The sequence below is a fragment of the Pteropus vampyrus genome, unplaced genomic scaffold (assembly GCF_000151845.1).
Source record: "Pteropus vampyrus isolate Shadow unplaced genomic scaffold, Pvam_2.0 Scaffold8, whole genome shotgun sequence".
Classification (NCBI taxonomy): Eukaryota; Metazoa; Chordata; class Mammalia; order Chiroptera; family Pteropodidae; genus Pteropus; species Pteropus vampyrus.
The window spans coordinates 12,750,301-12,777,886 of record NW_011888789.1 but is presented as its reverse complement, the minus strand read 5'-3'; the positions used below and the strand labels follow the sequence as shown (position 1 = coordinate 12,777,886).

General features: G+C 34.2%; 1 protein-coding gene across 1 annotated transcript in view; it reads right to left on the bottom strand.

The window, feature by feature from the left end:
- LOC105300945 (disintegrin and metalloproteinase domain-containing protein 32) overlaps positions 1-27,586 on the bottom strand; it is a 106,928-nt gene that overhangs the window by 4,663 nt on the left and 74,679 nt on the right. Inside the window, exons 11-14 of the mRNA XM_023520037.1 lie at positions 25,631-25,826; positions 16,815-16,920; positions 15,539-15,722; positions 11,656-11,739 (exon numbers count right to left, since the gene is read on the bottom strand). Coding sequence (XP_023375805.1) covers positions 11,656-11,739; positions 15,539-15,722; positions 16,815-16,920; positions 25,631-25,826 — 570 coding nt within the window. The remainder of the gene's footprint in view (positions 1-11,655; positions 11,740-15,538; positions 15,723-16,814; positions 16,921-25,630; positions 25,827-27,586) is intronic.

The following is a 27,586-nucleotide window of genomic DNA, read 5'->3' as shown; positions in this document are numbered from 1 at the left end:
ACATATAAGTAAAATCATATGGAATCCTGAACTAGAGAGCCTGGTGTGGAGCTGAGACCCCTTGCTCTTCATGGGGGACCTCCACAGCCAAGATAACCCTCTCAATTTTTAACCACCACATATGTGTGTGGGACCAGCCCATTCTGTATCTCCACCCTTACTATCAGTGTCAAGTGGCTTCTTACGTATATCCTTAGGTATAGGACTTCTGTCCAGCTAGACTTCAGGCAATTCTCAATGACAGTTGTCTTGTGGTTTAGTTATACTTTTGAGGTGGTCTTGAGAGGAGAGGACAGCATTTACCTACTTTGCCATCTAGACGATGTGGATGTTATGTGGTTTTTACCACAATAAAAAAATTTCATAGTGGCTTTATTCAAAATAGCCGCAACTTTAAAATAGCCGCAACTTTAAACGATCAGATCATCATCAACAGATGAATGAATAAATTGTGTAATATCCATAAAATGGGATATTTACAGCAATAAAACAAGACTACTCTGTTATAAATGCCATAGTATATTATTAGTGTGTTTATTTCAAACGGTCAATTGTCTTTTTTAAAACATTTCAATGAAATGTAGTATTTCATATTTATCCACTTCTTTTTCATTTCTGGCACTCTTCATTACTTTTGTGTAGACCCATACTTACATCTGACATTATTTTCCTTCCACCTGAGTGTAGTTTAATATTTCCTGTAGTGCATAGCAATAAATTCTCTCAGATGCTTATATCTGAGAAAAAGTATTTTCTAGCCTTAATTTTTGAAAGATTCTCATTGGATCTATAGAATACTAAACTGACAGTTTTTTCCTCTCATTTAAATTATGCCATTTGTTTTTTATCTTACATATTTTCTGATAAGAAGTCTGAAGTCATTCTTATCATTCTTCCTCTGGAAATAATGGGTCTTTTTCTCTGACCACATTTAAAATAGTCTCTTCATTGTTTGTTTGATTATAATGTGCTTTTGTTTGTATTTCTTTGTGCTTTACTGATTTGAAATTTATTGATCTTCTTGGAACTTGAGTTTATGATTTTTATCAAATTTTAAAAATTATTTTAATATTTCCAGTCTCCTCTCTTTCTCTTTTCCTTCTGCAACTGCTGAAACATTTGATAGTATCCCACTGGTTCATCTTTTTCAGTGTTTTTATCTTTTGCTTCCATTTGAATAGTTTCTATTGCCTTACCTTTAAGCTCACTGATATTATCCTCTGTTTTGCCTGTTTTGTTGTTAATCCCATTTGCAGAATGTTTCATTTCAATTATAGCATTTTCCCATTTCTAGAAATTCCATGTGTATTTTTTCATATCTCTCATTTCTCTCATTATGGTAATGTTTTCTTTTAGATCCATGAGAAAATTTACAATAGCTTTTTTAAAATTAAATTTGTTGAGGTAACATTGGTTAATAAAATTATTTGGGTTTCAAGCGTACATTTTGACATTACATATGTATATTGCATTATGTGTTCATTATCCAAAGATGTGGTACATATATAAAATGGAATATGACTCAGCTATAATAGCTTTTTAAAGTCTCTATCAGCTAACATTTCGGGGGCTATTTCTACTGACGAATTTTTTTCTCAAAGTATGGGTCACATAATTCTCCTTCTTTGCAAGTTTGTTACTTTTTAAATTTTTATGCTAGATATTGTCAATATTACATTGTGTAGAATGCCTGCATTTTGTTGTTTTCCTTTAAAGATTGCTGTACTTTGTGCTGAGAGGCAGTTAAGTTACTTGCAGAACAGCTTGATCAGGTTTGTTTTTAAGGCTTTGATAGGGAAAATTTAGAATATCCTTTTCTCTAGGGTTAATTTAATAGTGCTACTAGTATGACACTTCTGGTATCTCTAATGATTATCCCAGGTTTTCACAAAATCTCTCCACTTTAATCATAACTCAAATATCTGCTGGCCCTCTGTAAACACTGAAATTGTTCAGCTTAAAGTACTCTCATTCTTTCCCTGATCTGTGGGGTTTCATATTCATGAACAGACCTATGAGGACCTCTATGCAAATTTCTGAAACTCTTCCTGCATATTACTGCCTCTTCTTAGGAACTCTGCCTTACAAATTCCATCCACTCATGGTATTGTAAACCAAAAACTGACATCAGGAATAGAGCCAGGGCAATCATAGGACACATTTCCTTGTTTCTCTTCTCTTAGGGAACAAAGTTTTATGTTGCTTATTGTCTAATATCTGAAAACTCTTCTCAAACATTTCTTTCCAATTTTCAAGCTATATGGCAAGAGTATAATTAATGATCCACATATTCTTCCATACCCCCAAAACCAATGAACTTTTGAGAAAAGGGTAATTCTGCTTTTATAAAGGTAAATAGTAGCCTCATTGTTTCTCCACTATACCTTAAGTCTTTGTGTGAAAAACAAAATATAGCGTATATCCCTGGAGATCTAATTATGGTCTTGAATACTATTTCTTTTTCAAAAGTATCAGAGTTTCCCATAGAGAGATTGATTCCACATATGTGACTGGACAATTAAAGAAGAATCTGTTTGTGTCAGAGGTCAAGGATGACTTTCAAGGTACTCAGGAAGTCGTATTATTTTAATTTTTCCTTTATGATCTAGTTAATATAATAAAGCAATATAATAATTAAAAGTACAGCTACTAGACATAAGTGGGAAATTTTATTGTTAGTTTTAAGAGATGACTGTCTACCAAAAACCTCAATAATTTTATATAATTTAGCCAGTTGCCTGAATAGAAATAAATATGCAAATATCCTTAACTTTTCTAGACACAAAATGTAATGGTGAAAGATCCCTAATCACACTAGCAACGAAACTATGAAATATGTGAAAATAATTTTAACAAAGAACATGCAACATCATGTGAAGAGAACTGCAAAACTTTCCTTAAGACAGTAACAAAGACTTGAACAAATAATCCAAGATACAAAAATTAGAAAAGTTGACATATCAAATTTTATATTTAATTGATTTTTACCAATTGCTACAAAACATAAAATGATATTTTACCACTGTGAGAATAGGCCAATAAAATAAAACAGCCATTATGCATATCTGACAAATGAATAATATACATAGTACTACATCTTAGACACCACATGGAATTTAGAAGCGCAATAAGAAAAAGGTAGGAATACATCATTTTCTGATCAATGCATCATTATTAAATATATGAAAATATATTCAATCTCATCAATAGTCAAAGCACAGTTAATGAAAACAATAGAGAACTTTCTCTCACATATGAAAATGGCAAATCTTAAAAATAAAAGAGCACTTAGAGGAGACAAATAATTGAAAGAGGCATATCCATATGTTTATTATTATAAATTTATAAAACTTTCTGAAAGCATTTAAAAAATTTAAATGACTATCTTAAAAGGGATTACCGCCTTACACTCTATAATTCCACTTCTGGAATCTATCCTATTAAAAAAAAAAGAATGCTTATAAATATTTATATATGTTTGTTCATCACAGTGACTTTTGATAATAATAAAGAATCAAACATCATTTAATATTTAACACATGAGAATGGTTAAAATACAAGTAACATTATATATTATCATTTCTCATAACGATTATTAGGCAATGTTTAAAATATCAAAAAATTCTTAGGAACAAAAAGAACAAACTAATCAAAAGCAGACGCCAAATATAGAAGACAATCTGGTGAAGGCCAGGGGAGAGGGGAGTTTGGGAGCTGGGAGAATGGGGTGAAGGGTTAAAGAAGTACAAATAAGTATGTGATAGACGGTCATAGGGATGGGGAGCATGGCATAGGGAATGCAGTTAGCATTAATGTAATGGCTAGGTGGAGAGCCAGAGGGGAGAAAGAGCAATTAGGGGGATTGTTTTATAAACTATATAAATCTCTAACCAATGTACTGTATACTTGAAACTAATAATAAAATTTAAAAAATTCTTAGAAGTCAAATGTTTTGTATTAAAAAAGCATGCTGGGAGAAGTGAGGTCAGCAGTATGGCAGCATAAAAGGACCTCCAAGTCTCTTCCCTTTAAGTTACAACAAGTTGGACAGATATAATTCAACAAAGAATTCCCTGCTCAACACACAAACATGTCTGTGACAGCTATGCAGAGACACCTGAAGTTGGGTTTATCTAAGTGAACAACAGAGATAGGACAAAGAAGAAAGAGGACAAAGACAGAAGCCTCCCGCAGACTCATGCTCACTGCAGCCCCATCATATGCAATAGCAGTCCTCATTGGGTAGACCAGACCAGAGGGGCAGTGACAGTAGTCAGACCTGGGTGGCTGGCATACCCTGAAGGTGGGCCCAGGCACAGGAGCAGGGAAACAATGCAAAAAAAATTGCATTGCAGTGCTCCAAAGTCCACCAGCATCAAACAAAGGATTCCACAGACAGGTAATCTGCCAACTCCATCCCTCTGTGACCCACTGGACAACAAGATTCTCTCAGCAAATCATGAGAGGTGGGAGGCAAAAAAAAAAAAAAAAAACACTTTCCAATCTAAGTGGTCTTTACTCATTGCAGTAAGAGAAGAACTGGAATCTGTACACTCACTCCCCATTCCATCCCCCACCCATCACTGCACAACTTAGTGGAAGCGTCTTCAACTCAGAGCTGCCCTATGGGCAGCTTCTGGCTAAGGTGGGTAACACTAAGAGCACACAGGAGGAAATCCATAGCCTGTCTCTTCCAATCAACAGGAGTACTGCCCTGAGACCAAAGAAATCGGATCATGGAAGGGATGCCCACCTGCTGGGGAATATGGAGATTTTCCACAGCCTAGTTAGCACCACCCAATAGAATTCCCAGAAGCCCCAGCAGTGCAGGTAAGAGAAAAAAAACTTGGGCTTCTGCTCCACCTACTACAAAACAAAGAAATTCATGTTTTGTTTTCTCTACTTATTGATAAATTCATTTAAAAAGCAACTTACATTTCCACAAATGCCCAGGCAGAAAAATATCCATCAAGCACAATGAATAACCAAAAGGAAATTCAAAAAGAAAATTTAAAATCTCTGGAAAATAACCTTAAATATGTAATTTAAATGAGAGAATTCAAAATTGCAGTTTAGAAAAAAACTCAATGAGATATAAGAAAACTCAGAAAAGTAATTCAACAAACTCAGAAATAAAATCAATGAATAATAGAAGTACTTCACTAAAGAGATTAAAACTATTAAAAAGAACCAAATAAAAATTCTGGAGCTGACGAACACAGTAAAAGAGAAGAATGAATCCTAAGCTTAGAAAACACAGCAGACCAGATGGAGGAAAGCATTAGTAACACAGAAGACAGAAATCTAAAAATGACTAGGGGGAAGAAGAGAGAGAATTGAGATTTAAAAAAAAAAAAAAAATGAAAATGCTGTGAGAACTATATAACTCCATTAGAATGAGCAATATAAAAATAGTGGGTATACCAGAAAGTAAAGAGGGGAAGAAAAAACGTGAGAGCCTATTCAAACAAATAATTAACAAAAATTTCCCAAACCTTTGGAAAGAACTGGATCTTTGGATACAAAAAGCAAACAGAATACCTAATTATCTCAATCTAAAAAGGCCTTTCCCAAGGCAAATTGTATTAAAATTGCCAAAAATTAATGATAAAGAAAGAATTTTCAAGGCAGCCAGGGAAAAGCAGATGGTAACCTATAAATGAAATCCCCTTAATTATCACCGAATTTTTCACTAGAAACTCTACAAGCTAGGAGAGAGTGGGATCAAATATTCAAAGTATTGAAAAAGAGAAGTCACCAGCCTAGAATAATATATCCAGCCAAATTATCTTGTAAGTATGAAGGAGAAATAAAGACTTTACCAAACAGATAGAAGTTGAGGAAGTTTACCACCACAATAGCTGAATTACAAGAAATACTGAAAGGTGTTCTTCTACATGAAACAAAAAGATACAAAACTATGAGCAAGATGACTTAGCAGACAGAACCAGGAAACCACAACACTTGTTCAAAATAGGGCATCAAACACTTAAGAATAACATAAAAGTTAAAGGAGCTAAAAAATTTATTTAAAAAGAAGAAGACAATATTGCAATTTGGAAATGAACTCACAGCATAAGAAGGGGTAATTTGTGGCAATGAAAACATAAAAGAAGTTGGGGTAAAAGATTGAATTTGCACAGGTAAATGGAGATAAGATGCAATCAGAAGAAAAAGAACTACTGTACATATGAAACTTCCTTTTGCATAATTCTAATGGTAACCACAAAAATCTAGAATTGAAAAATAGTACATAAAAAAGAGAGCCACGAGAAAACAAAACATAAAATGGCTATAGAAAATCCTTTTTATCAATAATCACCCTAAATGTAAATGGACTGAAATCAACAATTAAAAGGCACAAAGTAGTAGTTTGTATCAAAAAAAGAAAACTCTATGCTGTACTCAAGAGACATAGCTCTGTTCCAAGGACAAACATAGACTCAAAGTGAAGTGATGGAAAATGATACTCTAAGCAAATTATATTCAGAGAAAAGTCGGTGTAGCTGTACTTATATCTGACAAAACAGAATTCAAGATCAAAAGGTAACAAGAGAAAATAATGTACATTTCACAATAATAAAAGGGACAATATATCAAGAATACATAAAACATCAATATATATGTACCCAACCTGGGAACACCAAAACACATAAAGCTACTACTAACAGAACTAAAGGGAGAAACTGACAAACATAATTATAGTAATATAACTAAATACCCATTGACAACTATAGATATATCATCCAAACAGAAAACCAATAAGAAAATATTGGCCTTAAACGACATATTAGACCAAATGGGCGTAAATGATAATTACAGAGCTTTTCATCCCAGAACACCAAAATATATATTCTTCTCTAGCGCACATGGAATAGCCTCAAATATAAACCATATATTGGGACATAAAACTTCCTAAATAAATTTAAGATTAAAATCATACTAAGTATATTCTCTAACCATAATGCTTTAAAATTGGAGATCGATTGAAAAGAAAAAGTGAGAAGAACCACAAAAATGTGAAGATTAAAACATGCTACTAAAGAAAGACTGGGTCATAGAAGAATTAAAAGGAGAGATCTAGAGAAACAAACAAGAATGAAAATACAATATATCAAAACACGACGAAAGCGGCAAAAAAAAAAAAAAATTCATATCATTACAGGCCTATCTCAAGAAACAAAAATGATCTCCAAAAAACAACCTAATATTACATCTTAAAAAGCTAAAAAATAAAAAAGAGCAAATGAAGCCCAAACTCAACAGAAGGAAGGAAATAAAAATTAGAGTAGAATTAAATAAAATTGAAAACAAAAAGACAATAGAAAGAAAATTAATACATCAAAGAGCTGGTTCTTTGAGAAGGTTAATAAAATTGACTTACCAAAAAGAAAAAAGAAAAGACACAAATAAACAAAATCAGAAATGACACAAATAAACAAAATCAGAAATGACACAAATAAACAAAATCAGAAATGAAATAAAGTTACAATAGATATCACTGAAATACAAAGGATCATAACAAGAGTACTATAAAAATTATATGATACCAAATTTAATAACCTAGAAGAAATGGAAAAGTTCTTAGAAATATTCAACCTTCCTAGACTGAATGATGAAGAACTGGAAAATCTAAATAGACTGAACAACAGTAAGGAAATCGAAATCATCAAAATCCTTCCAAAAAGGAAAAGTCTGGGACCAGAAGGCTTCACCAGTGAATTCTACCAATCATTCAAAGATTTAACACCTATTCTTTTCAAATTTTTCCCCAAAATTGAAGAAGAGGCAGTACTTCCTATCTCTTTTTAGAAGCCAGCATTGCTTTGATACCAAAACCTGGTAAATAACACAAAAATGGAAAACTATAGACCAATATCTTTCATGAACACAGATGTAAAAATTCTAAACAAAATACTAACAAATCAAATACAACAACTCCTTTAAAAGATTATACATCATTATCAAGTGGGGTTCATATCAGGGTCACAGAGATGGTTTATTATATACAAATTGATTAATGTGATGTACCATATAAACAAAATAAAGAATAAAAAAATCATATGATCATATCAATAGATGCAGAAAGCATGTGATAAGATACTACAGCATCCATTTATGATTAAAACACTTAATGAAATGGGAAAAAAAGGAAGGTACCTCAATATAATAAAGGCCATATATGACAAACCCTCAGCTAACATCTTAATTAATGGAGAAAAGTTAAAAAAAACTTCCCTCTAAAATCAGGAACAAGACAAGGCTGTCAGCTATCACCACTATTATTCAAGTTAGCATTGTAAGTCCTAACTAGAGCAATCAGGTAAGAGAAAGATATAAAAGGCATCTAATTAGGAATGAAGGAGTCAAACTGCCACTTTTTGCAGATGATATGAATTCTTTATAGAAAACTCTAAACACTCCACTAAAAAAAACTATTAGAATAAACAAATACAGTAAAGTTTCAGGATACAGAATCAATGTTCAAAAATCCATAGCATTCCTATATGCTAACAATAAAATTTCAGAAAAAGAAATGAAAAAAAAATCCTTTTTTAATTGCAACAAAAAGAATAAATATCTAGGAATAAACCTAACAAGTGAAGGACCTATACTGAAAACTATAAAACATTATTAAAAGAAATTGAAAAAGACACAAAGCTATGGAAAGATATTCCATGTTCAAGGATTGGAAGAATCAACATAGTTAAAATGACCTTATTATCTAAAGCATTACACAGATTTAATGCAATCCCAATCAAAATCCCATAGCATTTTTAAAGAAATAGAACAACAAAAAAAATACTATCAGATTTGTATGGAACCACAGAAGAGCCCAAATACCCAAGGCAATCCTGAGAAAAAAAGAACAAAGCCAGATGAATCACTTTGCCTGACTTCAAATTACACTACAGAGCGACAATGATTAAAACAGCATAGTATTGGCCAAAAAACAGACACACAGACCAAAAGAATAGAATTAAGAGTCCAGAATTAAACTCTCATATATATGGGCAAATAATTTTCAACAAAGCAGCCAAAAACATATAATGGTGAGAGGAATGCCTCTTCAATAAATGGTCCTGGGAAAACTGGAAAGCCACATTCAAAAGAAGAAAACTAGACTTCTATCACCATACACCAAAATTAACTCAAAATGGATCAAAGACTTGAATATAAAACCATCAACAAGGCAAAGAAGCAAACATTTCTAATGGCATTATATATCTGCAAACACTGTCTCTGATAAGGGCCTAATATTCAAAATACACAAAGAACTCATATACCTCAACAACAAAAAAACAAACAATCCAATTAAAAAATGAGCAGAGGAACTGAACAGACACTTCCGCCAAGAAGACATATAAATGGCCAACAGACATAAAATGATCCTCAACTTCACTAGCTATTAGGAAAATGCAAATCAAAACCACAATGAGACACCACCTCACACCTATGAGAATGATTATCATCAATAAGACAAGTAATAACAAGTGCTGGAGAGAGGTTATGGGGAAAAAGGAACCCTCCTACACTGCTAGTGGGAATAATAAATAGGTATATTCACTGTGGAAAACAGTATGGAGGTTCCTCAAAAAAAATAAGAATTGAATTACCATATGACCCAGCAAGCCTTCTTCTGGGTATTTACCCTAAAAACCTGAAAACATTTATCCAAAAAGATTTAGGCAGCCCAATGTTCATAGCAGCATTATACATGGTGGGCAGGACATAGAAGCAACTGAAGTATCATACGATAAATGATTGGATAAAAATGTGGTATGCATATACAATGAAATACTACTCAGCCATAAGAAAAGTTAAAATACTGCCATTTATGATAACACGGATAGATCTTGAGATAATTATGCTAAGTGAAATAAGTCAGACAGAAAAAGCTGAAAACCATATGATTTCACTCATATGTAGGATATAAAACTGAAAGCAACAAACATGAGAAACAAAAAATTCATAGACATGGAAAGGGGATTAGTGGTTATTTGAGGGAAGGTGGTGTGGGGGTAGGTGGATGGGGTAAGTGGGGTCAAATATTTGGTGATGGAAGGAAATCTAACTTTTGGTGGTGAACACAATATGCAATATATATGACATATTAAATTACATACTTGAGATGTATTTGATTTTATTAACCAATAACTTTAATTTAAAAAATGAAAAGGTCATTATATAATGATAAAGATGTCAATTCTTCAGGATGATACAGCAACCATAATATAAACACACATTGGAGCACCTAATATATTCAGCAAATACTAACAGACCTTAAGGAAGAAATTGACTGCAATACAATAAACGTAGGATACTTCAACATACCACTTTCAACAATGAAATAGGTAGATAATCCAGATAGAAAATCACAAGGAAATGTTGGATTTGAACCACCCTTTATATTAATTGAACATTTCTTCAGATTCCACTGAGAGAATCCTAGAACACAGGACTAAGACTAAAGTATACCCATGCATCACTGAGACACACTGCATTAGAATGGTAAGAGGAGTGGCAATACACTAACCACACTGTCCTTCCCACAGGCCAGCAGAACACCACATCGAGAGGTGTGCCCTGAGCCTACAGTTCCTCCTATAGGAATAGAGAGCTCAGGGTGTACATAAAGGTCCCCTAGCATTGTGGGCTGCTTCCTGGGAGACCCCACTCTGATTTTGTCTCACAGGGATCATGGGAAAATCTATGGGGCTTACCTACTGGGATTTTAATTGTAAGGGAGAAGGCAGAAGGGGCTTGTAACAACCAATGCTTGTATCTCAGCAGTCCATATTCCTACCTGCAGCACCCAAATAGTAGTCCCAATCAGTGGCTTTGCTCATCTGCAGAGCCAAGACAGTGGTGCGATCTAATCAAGAAACTTGACAGGGTGCAGGTCTGACTGATTTGGGACCTCAAGCAAAGAGCCTTGCCACCTCTGAGGCCTGATCTCTCCCCTCACCCAGGCAGGGGAGTTGAGTCATAGTCCTGACTACTGTTGAGCGTACTTCCCAGACCCACACAATCAGAAATCATGGCCTATTTAATTCTATATAATGTTCTCTATAACTACCTATTGCTACAAATTTAGTAACCCAATTCAGCTCCATATTGAAAGTAGATATAGCAGGACCTACCTGTTGAGAAAGGTCATCAAGAAGACATGACCACTGGTTTGACAAGCTGGACCTGGGAAATCTGAGGCTCCCATTCTCTCCACTGTGCTTGGAATATGTGCTCCACTTGCTTTCTCTGTGCTAGAAGCTACCCAATGACACAAACTTGAGATAGAAATGTGGCTATGAGACTATCTGGACTTGGTATGTGACTAAACCCAGTTGAGGTCCCCTATGCATGTGACTAAACCCTTGTATTGGAGCTGCCCAATTCAAGCCTCATAAGTAAGTTCCTTGTTTATTAAACCAGCAACCTATCAATCTGGAGTGATCTGCCTTTTTCTTCAGCCTCTCTCTGCCTCCAGATATGAGGGCCAGTTCCAGATAATATTAAGGAAGCTCTAGAAGAGGCTTCGATCCAACATTAGCACATAGTAGGAACCCAATAAATGTAGAATATATCAATGAGTGATGCTGAAAAGTGTCTAAAATTAATGCGATTTGAGGAAACATAAATCATGTGCTTACTTACTCCATTTCCATTGCATTTTTCTGAACAAGTAAAGAATTCACTTATAGGTATCCTCGATTCTACACATTCACCATTTATACAAACCTAATGGAAAAAAAATTCAAAGTCAGAGTAGTCCAGCTATCTTAACATTACAATCAGTAATTATATAACATAAGACTGTAACGATTCAATACAATTAATCCATCTAAGTACTGCTCGTGCTGTGCTTCACAAATTTTTATATGTTGTATTTTCATTTCCATCTAGTTCAAAATATTTTTCATTTTATCTTGATATTTCTCCTTTGGCATGTGTTATTCAAAGTGTGTTGTTTAATCTCCAAGTATTTTGAGATTTTTCAAGTAAATCTAATGTAAACTGCAGACTTTGGGTGATAATGACATGTCAATGTACATTCATCAATTATAACAAATGTACCACTCTGGTGGGGTTGTGGACAGTGTAGAAGTCTGTGCCCATGCAGGGATAAATGGTATATAGGAAATCCCTGTACTTTTCACAAATTTTGATATGAATATAAAACTTTTCTAAAAAATAAAGTCTAGTTTTTAAAAAATGATTCAGGTTTCTAATATCTGGTCTACATGTAAGAAGCTTGGAAGTCACCACTCTGTTCTAACAAGTAAAAAGCTAAACATATTGAAAAATCAAGAACTCTCCTAGGATCCATAAGAGAAGTGGAGACACGGCAAACCACTTATGCCCAAGACTGGAAAGAGATACAAGTGGACACAAGAAAGTCAGAGGTTAGCAAAGCAGATTCACAAGAAGAAACCACCTTAGGTACCAGCAACATGATAGGAAAGCCTGAACTATGATAAGTGAATTACTGAAGGCTTAGTGTGGATAACTCTGACAATTTAAAACTTCAGAGGAAGTCATGGGGAGCACCCAGAATTTTGTGGGATTTACCTCCAAGAGCTCAATCAAGTTCTCATAGTAAATATCAGAGGAAAATCCCCTTGTTGTTTGGCAGGAAGAGGGGAAAAGCAACCATTTTTGAAATAGCAAGAGCACTCTGTTCTTCTTAAGAAGGTCTGCCCTCAGGAGAAATGAGTTAACCAGAGGCTAACCTGATGGGGTTTTATCAGAGCGTTACTGATCTGGGAAAAGGGAAATACCCAATTCCAGTCACTTCTGAACTTTCATGCGGGAAAATGGAAATATCCAACTCCAGCCTTCTCTAGCTGTCCTGTCTGAAAGGAGTAGAAAAAAACCGAGAAACATTTGTAAAATTCACAGTACAGAGGCATGAACTCACTAAAAGACTGAGACCTAATTACAGAACTAAAGAACACTTCTCATCTCCCCACATCTTACCGCCACATTACTAAAGGCCTACTTACCGCAGTTCTTTGAACTGATACATCATAGCCACTATCAAGAAAAAGTACAAGGCATTCTAAAAGCCAAAAAAAAAAAAAACTATTTGAAGAAACAAAGCAATCATCAGAATAAGACATGGCAGGGATATTGGAATTATCAGACTAGGAGTTTAAAACAACTGTGATTAATATGGTAAAGAATCTAATAAATGAAGTAGAAAGCATGCAAGAACAATTGCACAATGTAAGAAAAGAGATGGAAAGCCTAAGAACCAAAAATAAATTCCAGAGTGAAAACAACAAAAACAAAAATGAAGAATGGCTTTAATGGGCTTACTAGTTCACTAGAAATAGCTGAAGAAAGGATCTCTGAGCTAGAGGATATACCAATAAAATCTTAAAAAGCTAAAAGGCAAATAGAACAATCACTAAAAAACCCCACAGAATACCAAAGACAGTGTGACAGGAAAAGAAAGAAACAATAATGACTAAGAAAACCCCCGAGTTCATGTCAGACAACAAACCCCAGATCCAGGAAGCTCAGGAAACAAGAAGCAGGATAAATGCCCACCAAAAAAACTACACCTAGGCATATCATGTCCAAACTACAATAAACCAAAGAACTAATCTTGAAAAAAGGCAGAATGTAAAAAAAATCTCACCTATAGAGGAAGAAAGATAAGCATTACATCTGACTTCTCTTCTCAGAAACCATGCAGTTAGAAGACAGTGGAGTGAAATATTTAGTGTTGACAGAAAAAAAAAAAACAAAAACCCTACCAACATAAGTTCTATATACTGTGAAATTACCCTTTCAAAACTGAAGGAGAAATAGACTTCAGATGAATAAAAACTGAGAGAATTTTTTGCTAGTAGAGTGGCCTTAAAAGACATGTTAAAAGAAGTTCTTCAGAGAGAAGGAAAATAATATAGGTCAAAAACTAATAGAGGGTACAACACCAAGAGTGGGTGCTTATGTAAACTATTGTCTTTGTGTAACTATGATGTGTCAATGTGGGTTTATCAATTATAACAAATATACCACTCTGCTGGGAGATATTGAGAAGAGGGAGGCTATGCTTGGGTAGGGGTATATGGGAAATCTACATACTTTCCTCTCAATTTTGCTGTGTACTTAAAACTGCTCTAAAAAAAAACAATCTTAAAAATGATTCAGGGCAGGGAAATAGAAGATACAAATGAAACAAGACAAACATAAAAATTGTAACCAAATAACCATTTTTTATTACAATATCCTGATTTCACTGCCCATATCAAAAGTTGGAATAGAAAGAAAATCGACTCAATATAATCAGTATATATATTAAATTTGTATTAAATATGAGCCTAAACATATCTGAGCTTCCTGGAACATCCCTCCTTTAAGGAGGCATTTATGACTCCTAGGCATGAAGAGGAAGCCAATATTAAAAAGACAATATGTTTACCTACGTAAACTTCACTTAAACTATAAAACCACTAAAAGTGGCTATTAATATATACATTGCACATATTAAATAATTTATTCTAAATCATCTATCAAGTTAGTAGAAGAGTCAGAATTCAGATCTCTGCACGTCTGTCTTTAAAGTTTACATTTTATACTAAATTATAGTTCCTCATGAGCAAAGATCTGGTCAGAAATTAAATGAGACTTTAAAGTAAATTTATTCCCTCCATGTTTTCTCCAGATTTGTGTCAGCCTCAGAAATAACAAATTATAACAACAATCAATAATAATAGCCAACCTTTATTTAACTTTGACTATGTGCTGGACATTGTGCTAAGCACTTTATACTGTTATCTCATTAAATCTTTGCAATAACCCCACAGAGTTAATGCTATGATTATCCCCTTTACATACAGTAGTGGTATCCAACAGTGGTTAGGTAACCAGCAAAATGTCAAAACATAAGATTTGATTCTTAACAGCCAGATAGTAACTTGTGCTCTTATCTACTGGGCCACAAAGAGACACAAATTACTAAGTTGGATTTCTTTTTTCTTCAAAAAGAAAAGTGAATTTCCATGCTATAAGACAGCAGCCCCCAATCTTCTGGGCACCAGGGACCAATGCTCCGATGAGAATCTAACACCTAATGATCTGAGGCGGAGCTGAGGTAGTGATGCTAGTGCTGGGGAGCAGCTGCAAACACAGATGAAGCTTCGCTCGCTCACTCACCACTCACCTCCTTCCGTATGGTCCAGTTTCCAACAGGCCACAGAGGACTGGTACTTGTCCACGGCCAGAGGGTTGGAGACCACTGCTATAGAGTACTTAACTACAATGTATTACCAAGATCTCTCCCATCCCCACTTCAGCCTCAAAACACTTGGGAGTTTCCTTGCTCACAACACTGAAATTCTGAAGAGGATCAAACAGTCCCTTTCCCTCTTAATATCTGGAATCAAAGTGAAATTTATTTATTTTGTCCTTATCCAAATACTTAGGGTTACATAGCAATAGAAAATAATCAAAATTTGATAGTTAAATAAGAATATGTATTAAAGAAATAAATATAACTATATTTTTAAAATAAATTTAAATCATTTACCCTCCCAACATCGCATACAGAGCCATTACGGACCACCATTGGATCTCTAAGTGAGCCATGAAGACTGTAGTCTAAAGTTATACATACAACATCTCGTACATATGCATAAATCACAGCAACATTTTCTCGATGGAAAGGAGATCGAAAAGGGTAGGTACAAACTAATCTTCCACATGCAAGTTTACTGCAAAAATAATAAAATTATATGATTATAATACATTAGGCATTTATTAGAAATGCTTCAGATTTGCTTTCTTTGACAAAATAAGAATGGTTCATCATTTATGGCAATGTGTCTAGGGAAAAATATAATACTTTAACACTAACAATTAAAGTAAAAAATATAAAGCCATTGGTGCAAGACTGTCTTTCAAGGCTACTAATGGTCTTTTATTCACTGTGTAGATTTATACAATTATTGTCAATTCACTTAATCGATTCACTTAAACATTTTATATCCGTCTATAAGGGAAAATAAAAATAAATAAGTTGTGATCTCTACCTTCAAGAACCTTAAAATTTAATACAAAATGTGATACAAATCTCATTAAAAGTGCTACAAATGAAATAAACAAATTCTTACAAGAGCTTTAAGATGAGGGCTCATTCTAACTTAGTTAGGAAAAACTTCAAAGAGGAGATAACACCTGAGTTAAAGCTTGCAAATTTGTAGGATTTCAACAGGCAGAGTAAGGTATTTCTAAACAAAAGTAACAGCATAAGCAAATCAAGGAAGCACAAAACTGCATGCCATGTTTACTAGTCTACAAATTCCATGAGTACAGGGGCCATGTATGATTTGCTAACTAGTAGCTCACCCAGTATCCAGCACATAGCAGGTTCTTAATAAATGTTTGTTAAAATAAATTAATGGCCAAAATATCAAAGAGCTGGCTCGTTAGATGCAGGGAAAAATGAACTTCATTTTACAGACACTGGGCAGTCTTCAGCTTGGGCAAGAAATTGAATGAATGGGGACAGTATTTTTATAAATTAAAATAGCAGGTTCAGAAAGAAAAGGTGCAATAGGTATTATTAGTTTCAATCATGTATTGGATTTAGGAATATAATGGTCATCTACATATATTTAAAAATTAGATGGAAATTTAAGCCTCTAGCATGAGAAAGATGTCAGGGCTAGAGATTTATATTTGAGATTCACTCCCATGCACATGTCGTACTTGGAACCACTGGAATGAATGACACATATTGAAAAAACTAAAGGTAGAATCTTACAGAACATAAGAAAAGTGTCTTTAATATTTGCATAGCTTACTTCCATGTACATATTTTATAGTTGCCTCTTTCCTGACCACAGTTTCCAAATCTATCACCTTGAGATTGTATTTCTTCATAGCAAGCAAATGGAGCATTTTTTGAACCTGTCAAAGTTAAACATATATTTGGATTAAAATGCCCTTTCTTTTCCACCTTATTCCATTTCCTCATATATTATGTCTCCTTTTCCTTTATTACTGTATAATTTTAAAGTTTTCCTAGTATTGTTGTATAAAAAGAGAAAGAATTCAAGTGAAAGGCAATCCTCATGGCTATTCCTCCTTTTGCTTCATTTTCTGTTATTTTCATCACAAAAGATATTATGAGGGGAGAAAAGTTACAGAAGTGTAAATCATGAGAGGGCTCTATGAAAGATAACATAAGAAAACTATACTTGTTCACTTAGATTCTAAATAGGAACTCATAAAAAGCCAGGCCTGTAACAAAATCTCATTGAAGAAACCTCATTGTATCCTCAGGCAGTCTAAAATAAAGAGACCATAATTGTCAACCTATATATTAACCTATTTTTTCTTCATTACTATATTAGTTGTGTTGTTGTTGTTGTTGTTGTTGTTGTTTTATCACTTTGTAAAAGACTACCAAAATCTTGGCAGCTTACAAAGACATCCATTTATAATGTCACTAAGTCAGAAGTCCAGTAAAACACAAGTAATTTCTCTGCTCAGGGTTTCACTAGGCTAAAATAAAGGCTGGAGCTGCAGTCTCATCTGATGCTGGAGTCCTCTTAAAAGCTCACTGATTGTTGGTGTAATTCAGGTTTGTTTGTTTTTGTCAGTCATAGGTCTATTTTCTTACTATCTGCCAGGGGTTAATCTTGGTTCCTAGAAACTCCCCCTCAGATCCTAGTCACATGGCCCTCTCACAATGTGGCAGCTTAGTTTTTCTAAGCCAGTAAAGAAATCTTTCTGACATCCCCCAGCTTTTAAGGAATCACATGATTAGGTCAGGCCCACTCAGAATGATCCTGATTAATTCAAAGTTGATTGATTATAGATCTTAATTACATCTTCAAAATTCCTTCTTTACTATATAATCTAAATAGGAATGATATTCCATCATATATTCACTGGTTCTTCCCCAATTCAAAAGGGATTATCCAAAGCATGTACACCAAGAGAGTCTTGGGGGCCATCTTAGAACTCTGCCTAGCGCAGCTACCTTCTCCAAAATGAACCTTGCTAAGCCTAACTGCTTCATCTATAAAAGTAGATGATAATATCTATCTCAATGGATTGTTATGAGAATTAAGATGATGTTTAGTCACTTTTGATTCCCATTTATTTCTCCTCTATATTCTTTTAAGATCAAGAGAATTTCTCCTGCTTACCTGCCCCCCTTCCATGATGTACATTTTTTCCCTATTCTTTTTAATTCTTTATCTTTTCCTAATTCTAAATCTTCCCACCATTTTTAAACACTGGACCTTCAAAGGTGACTGTATAGATACCATGAGGACAGGCAATGTTATTTCTGAGTATTCACAATGTTTAATCATTTCAGTTGTGAATATAAGCCACCCAATTAAAAACGCAAAGTAGGGCTTGTTAGATACTATGGCAATATCCAGGAAAATTCAGAAATTGGATAATTCAGTCCAGTTTGGAAATATAATATAAAAGAATATGTTAGGCACAGAGCAGTCAGATGAATTCTATTGAAAGTGATGTTCTTCATCCAGTCAAATTTTTATTAGTCCATCTACTGCATCTAAAGGTACCAAGGAGTCCTATTATTAACTTTTCTCTTGAATACTCTCTGTCTCATTAGTTTAGGGACTTTCAGATCAATCTGGGTTTTCCAGTGTGAGATGAAAACACTAAAAAGGCAATGCTTTCAAATGTGGTCACATGTCAAATATTCTTTTAAATCCAGCATACTGACCAAGTCTACTAAGTAAGAGAATTTGCCCTTCCGTAGTCCAAATAGTGTATCTAGATTCCCTGTACCCTACTACCAAATGCTATGAGGCACAATAAAATAGTGGGCATGACCTAATATCTGACTCACCTCATCTCATGACTAATAAGCATTTACAATTTAACATATCCTAAAATCAAATTCTATTTTGCCCTGAGACTTCCTTATTTTAGTTTATGGCACCATTTAGTCAACCAGATGTTCAGGTTAAAATTTAGGAATCATCCTTGATTTCTATTTCCCCCCTCACTATCTGCACCTCTACTACCTAAGTCTTATTGACACTATGTCTTAAATACAGACTGAGCATGATCACTTCTCATCTTCTCCACAGCCACCATTCTAGCCTTTCATCAGTTCTCTCCTAATATGCTACAATAGCCTTCTAATCGACTCCCCACTTCTACTTTTCACTTCCCATGATACATTCTCCATACCATAAATCAGAGTGATCCTTTTTGAAATTAAAAATCATATATATCAGCCTTGTACTTAAATGTCTCTAATAGCTTCCCATTACACGAAAAAAAAAATCCATTTTTTTTTAGCATGGTCTTTACTCAGTCTGGTTTACTATACTTCAGCCACAGTGTCCTTCTTTTTATCCTTAAACTCACTAAATTTAATCCCAACTCAGTACCATAACATTTGCTGCAATTCTCTGCCTGAAATGCTCTTTCACAAGGTCATCTCTTGACTAGCTCCTTCTGAGTATTCAAGTTTCTGATCTAATTTCACTTTCATTTGGAAACTGTCTCTGAAGACCCTATATAAAGCAGCCTCATCCTCATTATGACTTTTTGTCCTATTATCATGCATTGTTGTTGCTACTGTTGTTGTTTATGTTTTTTATCATATCATTAACACTAATGAAAATAATTATATTTATTTATTATGTTTTATTATTGTCTGAACCCTTATAACACCACTAATGGAAATAATTACATTTATTTATTTATTTGTTAAATTTATTGGAATGACATTGGTTAATAAAATTATATAGGTTTCAAGTGTACAATTCAATAATACATCATCTGTATATTACATTGTATGGTCACCGCCCAAAGTCAGATCTTCCAATACTACATGTATGAATCCCTTTACCCTTATCTACCTCCTTCCCTCTCTCCTTTCTCTCTAGTAACCACTAAACTGTTGTCTGTGTCTATGAGTTTTTATTTATTGGCCTTATTTGTTTGTTGCTTTTAGTTTAAAAATAAAACATTTATTTACTTACTAACTTTTTTATTGTTTATTATCAGAACTCTTCATTGGCATATAACCTCTATAAGAATAGGAATCATTTTTTTTGTATGTTCACCACTGGTTTTCCAGTGCTAGAAGAGTGCCTTACCCAATTAAGGTGCTAAATAAATATTTATTGAATGAATGAAAAAACAACAACTTGAATAACCACATCTCATGATCTAATTTTTTTTATGAAGTTTGACATTCAAAGTCACGTCTCACAACATGAATTATACCTGTTCTATTTGAGGCAACAGAGAATTTTAGAGATTAATATTTGAAATGAACCCCCTTAGTGATCTCTTCCAAATTATGTTTCCAATGTTACCTCACTAATTTCGTTGAAGTTTATGTTTTGTGTCCTCCTAAATATTCTTTATTGAAGGAAGCAGTTATAATCCTACATTTTTCAAAGAATTTGCAGATAGAACCACTTTAAATTTTCCACAAATGAATTATGAAAGTAGTGATCTTTTCTTCATGGCTTCTAAAACAGCCTTAAAAGTGAAGGAATTAAGAAGTACGAATAGGTAGTTACAAAATAGTCATGGGGATATAAAGTAAAGCACAGGGAATATAGTCAATAATATGGTAATAACTACGTATAGTGTCAGGTTAGTACTACTCAGGGGGATCACTTTGTAAATTATATAAATGTCTAATCACTATTCTGTAATATAATATTTAATGTTAACTGTTTTTGAAAGATTAAAAAGGGGGGAAGTGAAGAATAAGAGGTTCAAATTTCTAGGTATAAAACGAGTCATGGGAATGTAATGTACAGTATAGTCGATAGCATTGTATGGTGCCAGATGGCTGCTGGACTTATCACGGTGATTACTTTTTTAGATATATAAATGTTGAAAAACTATGGTGTACCCCTGAAACTAATATAATATTGCATGTTAGCTATATTTTAATTAAAATCTGTTAAAAAGAGATTATTTCAGATAAATAAGCATAAATTTACTTATAGAATCTGAAGATCCTTGAGCTATATAATTCTTTTCCATCTCCAATAAACTACAGATTACTCCTGTAACTAGCTAAAGTGATGGAGAAATAATCATTTTCAAACAAGTCCAAAAAAATCTATCAAGAATTATGAGAATAAGAAGAGACAGACTAAATGAAATATCACTAATTACATTGACCTTGGAGGAAAAAATATAGGTAAAGTTTATCTCTTTCTTGTTTTCATTTATGTTTATACTCCAGTTTCATTTTTCTATCTCATTCAGGCCCATCTTTCTCAAAAACACAGCTGCCAAAAACTCTGGAGTTTTATGTATGATAGTTCTAAGTTCTCAGAGAGAAAATACTCTGTTCAACTATCTGAAATTCCCAGAAAAGACTCAGAACCTCCCTGATTCCCTTAGCATGAGCCAGATGCTCACATCAAGAACTACCAACTGTAGCAAGGTTGGAGAATTCTGAATGGACTGGGTCTGGCTAGGTACCCAGTACAATCAAACAAATTAGGGGTATAAGGCCATACTGTACTAATAGGATATTTCCCACAGTAACAATGTGGATATTGGGCAGTGCCTAGAAAGTGGTAAAAAGAAATAAATCTTATCTGACTCCTCTACAGATAAAGATAAATCTAGAAATTTATTGTAAAATCTTGCCTCTTCTCACCAATGAAATAGCTTATGATGCTCTGACCCACACTGATCTCTGCCTTCTCTATATAAACTGTGATATTCCAGGCAAACATGAGTACTACAAAGAGTATCCTGGTACCATAACCTCAACTTTGACTAATGCTGAGTTAAAAAGAAAGAAAAGATAGCACCTAAACTTACAACTGTTCTTTAATATCTATTCTTTCTTCCACTTAGTAATAGAACCCTCTTATTATTAGCAGGGCACACAGACACCAAGCTTAAGAAAACGTTTCTCAAATTCTCTTGCAACTAGATATGGTTATGTGACTAGGTTCTGAGCAGTGGAATATTAGCAGAAATTATATACAAAACATCAAGTTAATGGCAATAAGTGAAAGCTGGTTACATTTTCATTTCCTCTTTCTTTCATTCTATGGACTGGCAAAAAGAATTTGTTCGGGGAAACTACCTTCTACAAGAAAAACAAGGAATGGTCAAGCGAAAGAAAGACCACAGGTTCTTGAAAAATGTTATAGAGCAAGGCTGCTGAACCACCTTTGACTATTTGCCTACCTCTGGAATATTATATGAGAAAAAGAAAACTTCTCGCTCTTTAACCACTATATTTTTTAGGTGTCTGTGTAATAACTAATATTTTCTGACCAACAAAGAAGATTGTCACTGTGGTAAACCAAAACACTTCAAAATTGGGTGTCCCATACAAAATATATAATACCAGATGCTACAGTTCACTAGTAATAGGGAGATAACATTGATACACACAGAGCTCCAAACTGTTCAAAGGACCACTGGGGGCTTAGGCAGCCATCTTCACCTACATATCCATACTTTATGTATTGGGAGGTTGGAAAACTTAGTTCAGTGGAATTAGCTGTTAACAAAGGCAATCTTAGACACATTAGAAGTAATCCATTAGAATTCATGAGATCAAACATACTAACTTCATTGAACAACCACTTTGAATACTTATAGTTTCCATTACATAATTCCTGAAACAATCTAATTTAAAAAAAAAAATGGGCAGAGGACCTGAATAGACACTTCTCCCAAGAAGACACACAATGGCCAACAGACATATTAAAAGATGCTCAAATTCACTAGCTATTAGGGAGATGCAAATCAAAATCACAATGAGATACCACCTCATACCTGTTATAATGTCTCTCGTCAATAGGACAAGTAATAACAAGTGCTAGAGAAGTTGTGAGGAAAAGGAATTCTGATACATTGCTGATGGGAATGTAAATTGGTACAGCCACTGTGGAAAAGATATGGAGATTCCTCAAGAGTCTTAGAATAGAATTACCATGTGCCCCAGCAATTCTTCTTCTAAGTATCTCCTCCAGAAATGTGGAAACGTTTATCCACAAAGATATATGCATCCTGACATTTATAACAGTCTTGTTCATAGAAGCCAAGACATGGAAACAACCAAAGCACCCTTTGATAGATGACTGGATAAAAAAGATGTGGTATATACATACAATGGAACATTACTCAACCATAAGAAAAGATAAAATACTTCTATTTGCAATAACATGGATGGATATTGAGATTATCATGCTAAATCAGACAGAAAAAGTTGAGAACTATATGATTTCACTCATTTGTTAGATATAAAACTGAAAGCTACAAATGAAGAAGACAGAGTCTCTTGGACATGGACAATAGTTTACTGGTTACCAGAAGGAAGGTGGGGATCGGGGAGCTACATAGGGGTAAAAGGGGTCAAACATTTGGTTATCGAAGGAAATCTAACTTTGGGTGGTGAACATGCAATGCAATATATATATGGCATATTGTTGAATTGCACACTTGAAATTTATTTGATTATATTAACCAATGTCCCCTCCATAATTTTAACAAAAAAATGGATGGATCTTGAAAGCATCGTGCTAAGTCAAATATGTCACCCCAATAAAATTTTTAAAAATTTAAAAAGAATAACTAAAAAGTAGTAGTTCATCAAACTAAAAAGCTTCTCCACAGTAAAAGCAACAAGAAAAAATGAAAAGGCAACCTACAGAAAGGGAGAAAATATTTGCAAATTATATATCTGTTAAGGACAAACTCCAAATACATTAAAAAATTATAGAACTCAATAGCAAAAAATAATAATAATCTGATTTTTAAAATAGGCAAAGGAATTAAATAGGCTTTTTTCAAAGAAGACATATAACTGGCCAACAGGTACATGAAGAGGTGCTAGACATCACTAATATTGGGGAAATGCAAAGCAAAACCACAACGAAGTATCACCTCACATCTGTTAGAATGGCTCTCATCAAAAAAGCCAAGAAATAATAAACCTTGGTGAGACTAAAGGGAATATGGAACACGTGCGCTGTTGGTGGGAATGTAAATCGTTGCAGCAACTACAAATAACAGTATGGAGTTTCCTCAAAAAGTTAAAAATAGTACTACCATATGATCCAGCAATTCCACTGCCAATCCACTTCATAGCTAAAGGAAATGCAAACAGGATCTCAAGACATATCTGCACAGCCATGTTCATTGTAGCATTATTCACAATTGGAAAAATATGGAAACAACCTAAGTATTCATCAAGATATACAATGGAATATTATTCAGTCATAAGAAAGAAGGAAGTCCTGCCATTTGCAACAACATGGATAAAAGCACTTGTGGGCATTATGCTAAGTAAAATAAGTCATAAAGGGAAAGACAAAAACTCTATGATATCACTTATGTAAAGTGGAACTAAAAAAGCCAAACACAGAAACAGAGTAGAGTGGTGGTTACCATGCACTAGAAGGAGGGAAAAAGGGGAATGTTCATCAAAGGGTACAAACTTTCAGCTATAAGATGAGTAAGTTCTGGGAATCCAATGTATAGCATGATACTTATTATGCACTTGAAATTATATACTTAAAAGCATATTATATACTTGAAAGTTGCTAAGAGAGTAGATCTTGAATGTTCTCACCACAAAAAAAGATATGGTAATTATGTAGCATGATAGAAGTGTTAGTTAAGGTGATGGTGTTAATCACTTTGCAATATATGAGTATTGAATCAACACACTGCACACCTTGAGCATACACAATGTTATATGTCAATTACACCTCAATAAAGCTTGAATGAGGAAGATCTAAACATGAAACCTGAAACTGAAAAACTAGAAGAAAACAGAGGAAAAACTCTTGGACATTTGTCTGGGCAATAAGTTTTTGGATATGACACAAAAGCACAGGCAGCAAAAGCAAAAATAGACAAACGGGGCTGCATTAAACTAAAAAAAAAAAAAAAAAAAAAACTTCTCGGCAAAAGAAACAATCAACAAAATGAAAGGAAAACATATAGAATAAGAGAAAATATTTGCCAATAATGTATCTGATAAGAGATTAATCTCCAAAATATATGTTACTCATATAATTTAATAGCAAACATAAATAATAAGATTTTAAAATAGAACCTGAATAGACATAAAAGTGGTCATCAGATATATGAAAAGGTGCTCAACATCAATAACCATCAGGAAAATGCAAATCAAAACTATAACTCACACCTCTTAGGATAGCTATTATCAAAAAGACAAAAGGTAAGTGTTAGCAAGGATGGGGAAAAAAGGAAACCTCTGTACATTGTTGATAGGAATGAAAATGGAATAGCAATTATGGAAAACAGCATATAGGCTCCTCTAAAATTAAAAATGACCTACCTTATGATCCAGCAATTCTGGATATATCAAATAGCTTGTTGTGGCAATTATTTCATAATATACATGTATTATCAAAACATCAAGTCATATACCTTAAATATATACATTTTTATTTGTCAATTATACATTAATAAAGTTTGAAAAATAAAAATATAAATGTTAAACAGAATAAAGAATTTAAATTTATACATGTACTTACATATAATTTATATAAATATAAAGAATGTAAATTATATATATATAATAGCCCATCATCTTGGTAATGTTAATAAAAATACTGAAGACTATTTAGATGTGATAAAACAATATTACCTTTTCCAAATATGGATTCACAACGTGCATCAAGATCATGGCATTCTCCATCATAACAAATAAAATCTCTTTTACATACACGTCCATTGTGTATAGTTATATCAGGATCACAGGCTCCTGAGCTTCCATTGCAAAATTCAGGAAGATCACAATCAGGATGCACAATGGGCCTACATTCTGAACCTGCACTTAGAAACTAGTAAAAATTAAAATATAAAAAATAAAGCAATATATGTAAGATTGTTGTGTCTACAAATATTTATTTCAAACTGTTATTTCCACTTATAGACTGATGATCTATTTATCCATAAATGTCTATTAGTATCTTCTGTATAAAGTATTATGCTAATCATATGAAAAAAAGAATGTCACTAGTTAAAACAATAGATAAGACATATGTACAAGGAAAAGTATAACACAAATATGATGCGATGAGAACCAAGGTTTTGTTTTGTTTTAGTTCAAGGGAGTAAAATCACTTTTAGCTTGTGATAACTATTCCTTCATGGTGAAAATAGTGTAACCTAGACAGTTTCCAAATTAAATATACTTATTCAAACCAAAGTTTGTAAGTATGGAATATTTGTAATTCTATGACAAATGAGAAACATCAATAACTGAGAATGAATAGAGGTAAATTGAAAGGTTATTAAGGAGGCAGTCTTTGGAGAGGAAGGAACCTAATTGTAATCTTTCTCCTGAACTATCCTATAGTTAATTAACACTTCCACATTTAGAAAATTTAGATAGTCTTAGAATTGACATCTATCTCATACTTCTTAATTGATAATTTCCAGGTGACACTAAAAAGAGCAGAGGTAGAGGAGGGGGAGAAATGGCATAGATGATAGAGGCTCTGTTCATCCCTCTGGCAACCAAATTAAAGTTGTGACAGAAATAAGGAGCAAAGAGCAAGGAAAAGTCACTTGGGATCTATATAAATAAGCCATAGTTCTAGGGAGAAACCTAAGAAATCTCCCTGCAGGAGGTAGGATGGGACAAGGATGTGAGGCTGCCCAGCCGAGCAGCTGAGTGAGACAGAGGCTGCGGCAGAGGCAGCTGGCAGCTGCAGATGCCCCTTAAACGGCTGAGTCCACAAGCAGACTTCCACGGTGACAGACCTGCTTGCTCTGAGCACCAGTGCCATTTCAGCTGCACAGGGACTTACAGAGGAACACTGAGTTGTCAGAGTGAGGGCAGTGGCGAGGCTCTCCTAACCCCTCCCCCTACCCCAGCAGAAGTGCCAGCAGTATCCATTGTTACTCTACTGAACCCTCCCCTTCCCAGTGTGCAGACTCAGCACCGCCATAGCAGAGACTTCATCAACTGGATAAGAGGCAGCTCTGCCCAGAAGGTTCCCTGAAACTCTGTCTCCTCCAACTAGTGGTCCCACCCAAGCCACATCCAGGTGTATCCCCGGCGATTCAGGTGCTCCTTGCTGAGACTCACACTGGTGACAGCTGGCCACAGTTTCTGGTGTGGCCTTTTGAAGCAACTATAAGGACAGTATCTGTGGATTGCTTGCTGAATCTTAACAGATGCCCCCAGAGGGGCACAGTCTTGGGATAAATTTGGCCTGCAGCTGAACCCCTCTCAGGACTGTGCCACTAGACAAAGCCATGTGAATAAGACCAAGAAACTTAGAAGCTTTGCTTAGTACATAGAAACAGACACAGAAAGGCAGTCAAAATGAGAAGACAAAGAAGCAGAAACCATACAAGAGAACAGAACAGAGATCCAGAAATAATGGAGTCAAGCAATTTAACAGATGCAGAGTTCAAAACACAGGTTATAAAGATGCTCAATGAACTTTTAGGAAGTGTAGATAAATTCAGTGAGAACTTCAACAAAAAGATAAAAAACATAAAAATGGAAATGAAAATTATAAAAGAGAACCAGTCAGAAATGAAGAACACATTATCTGAGATGAGAAGTATATTAAATGGAATAAACAAA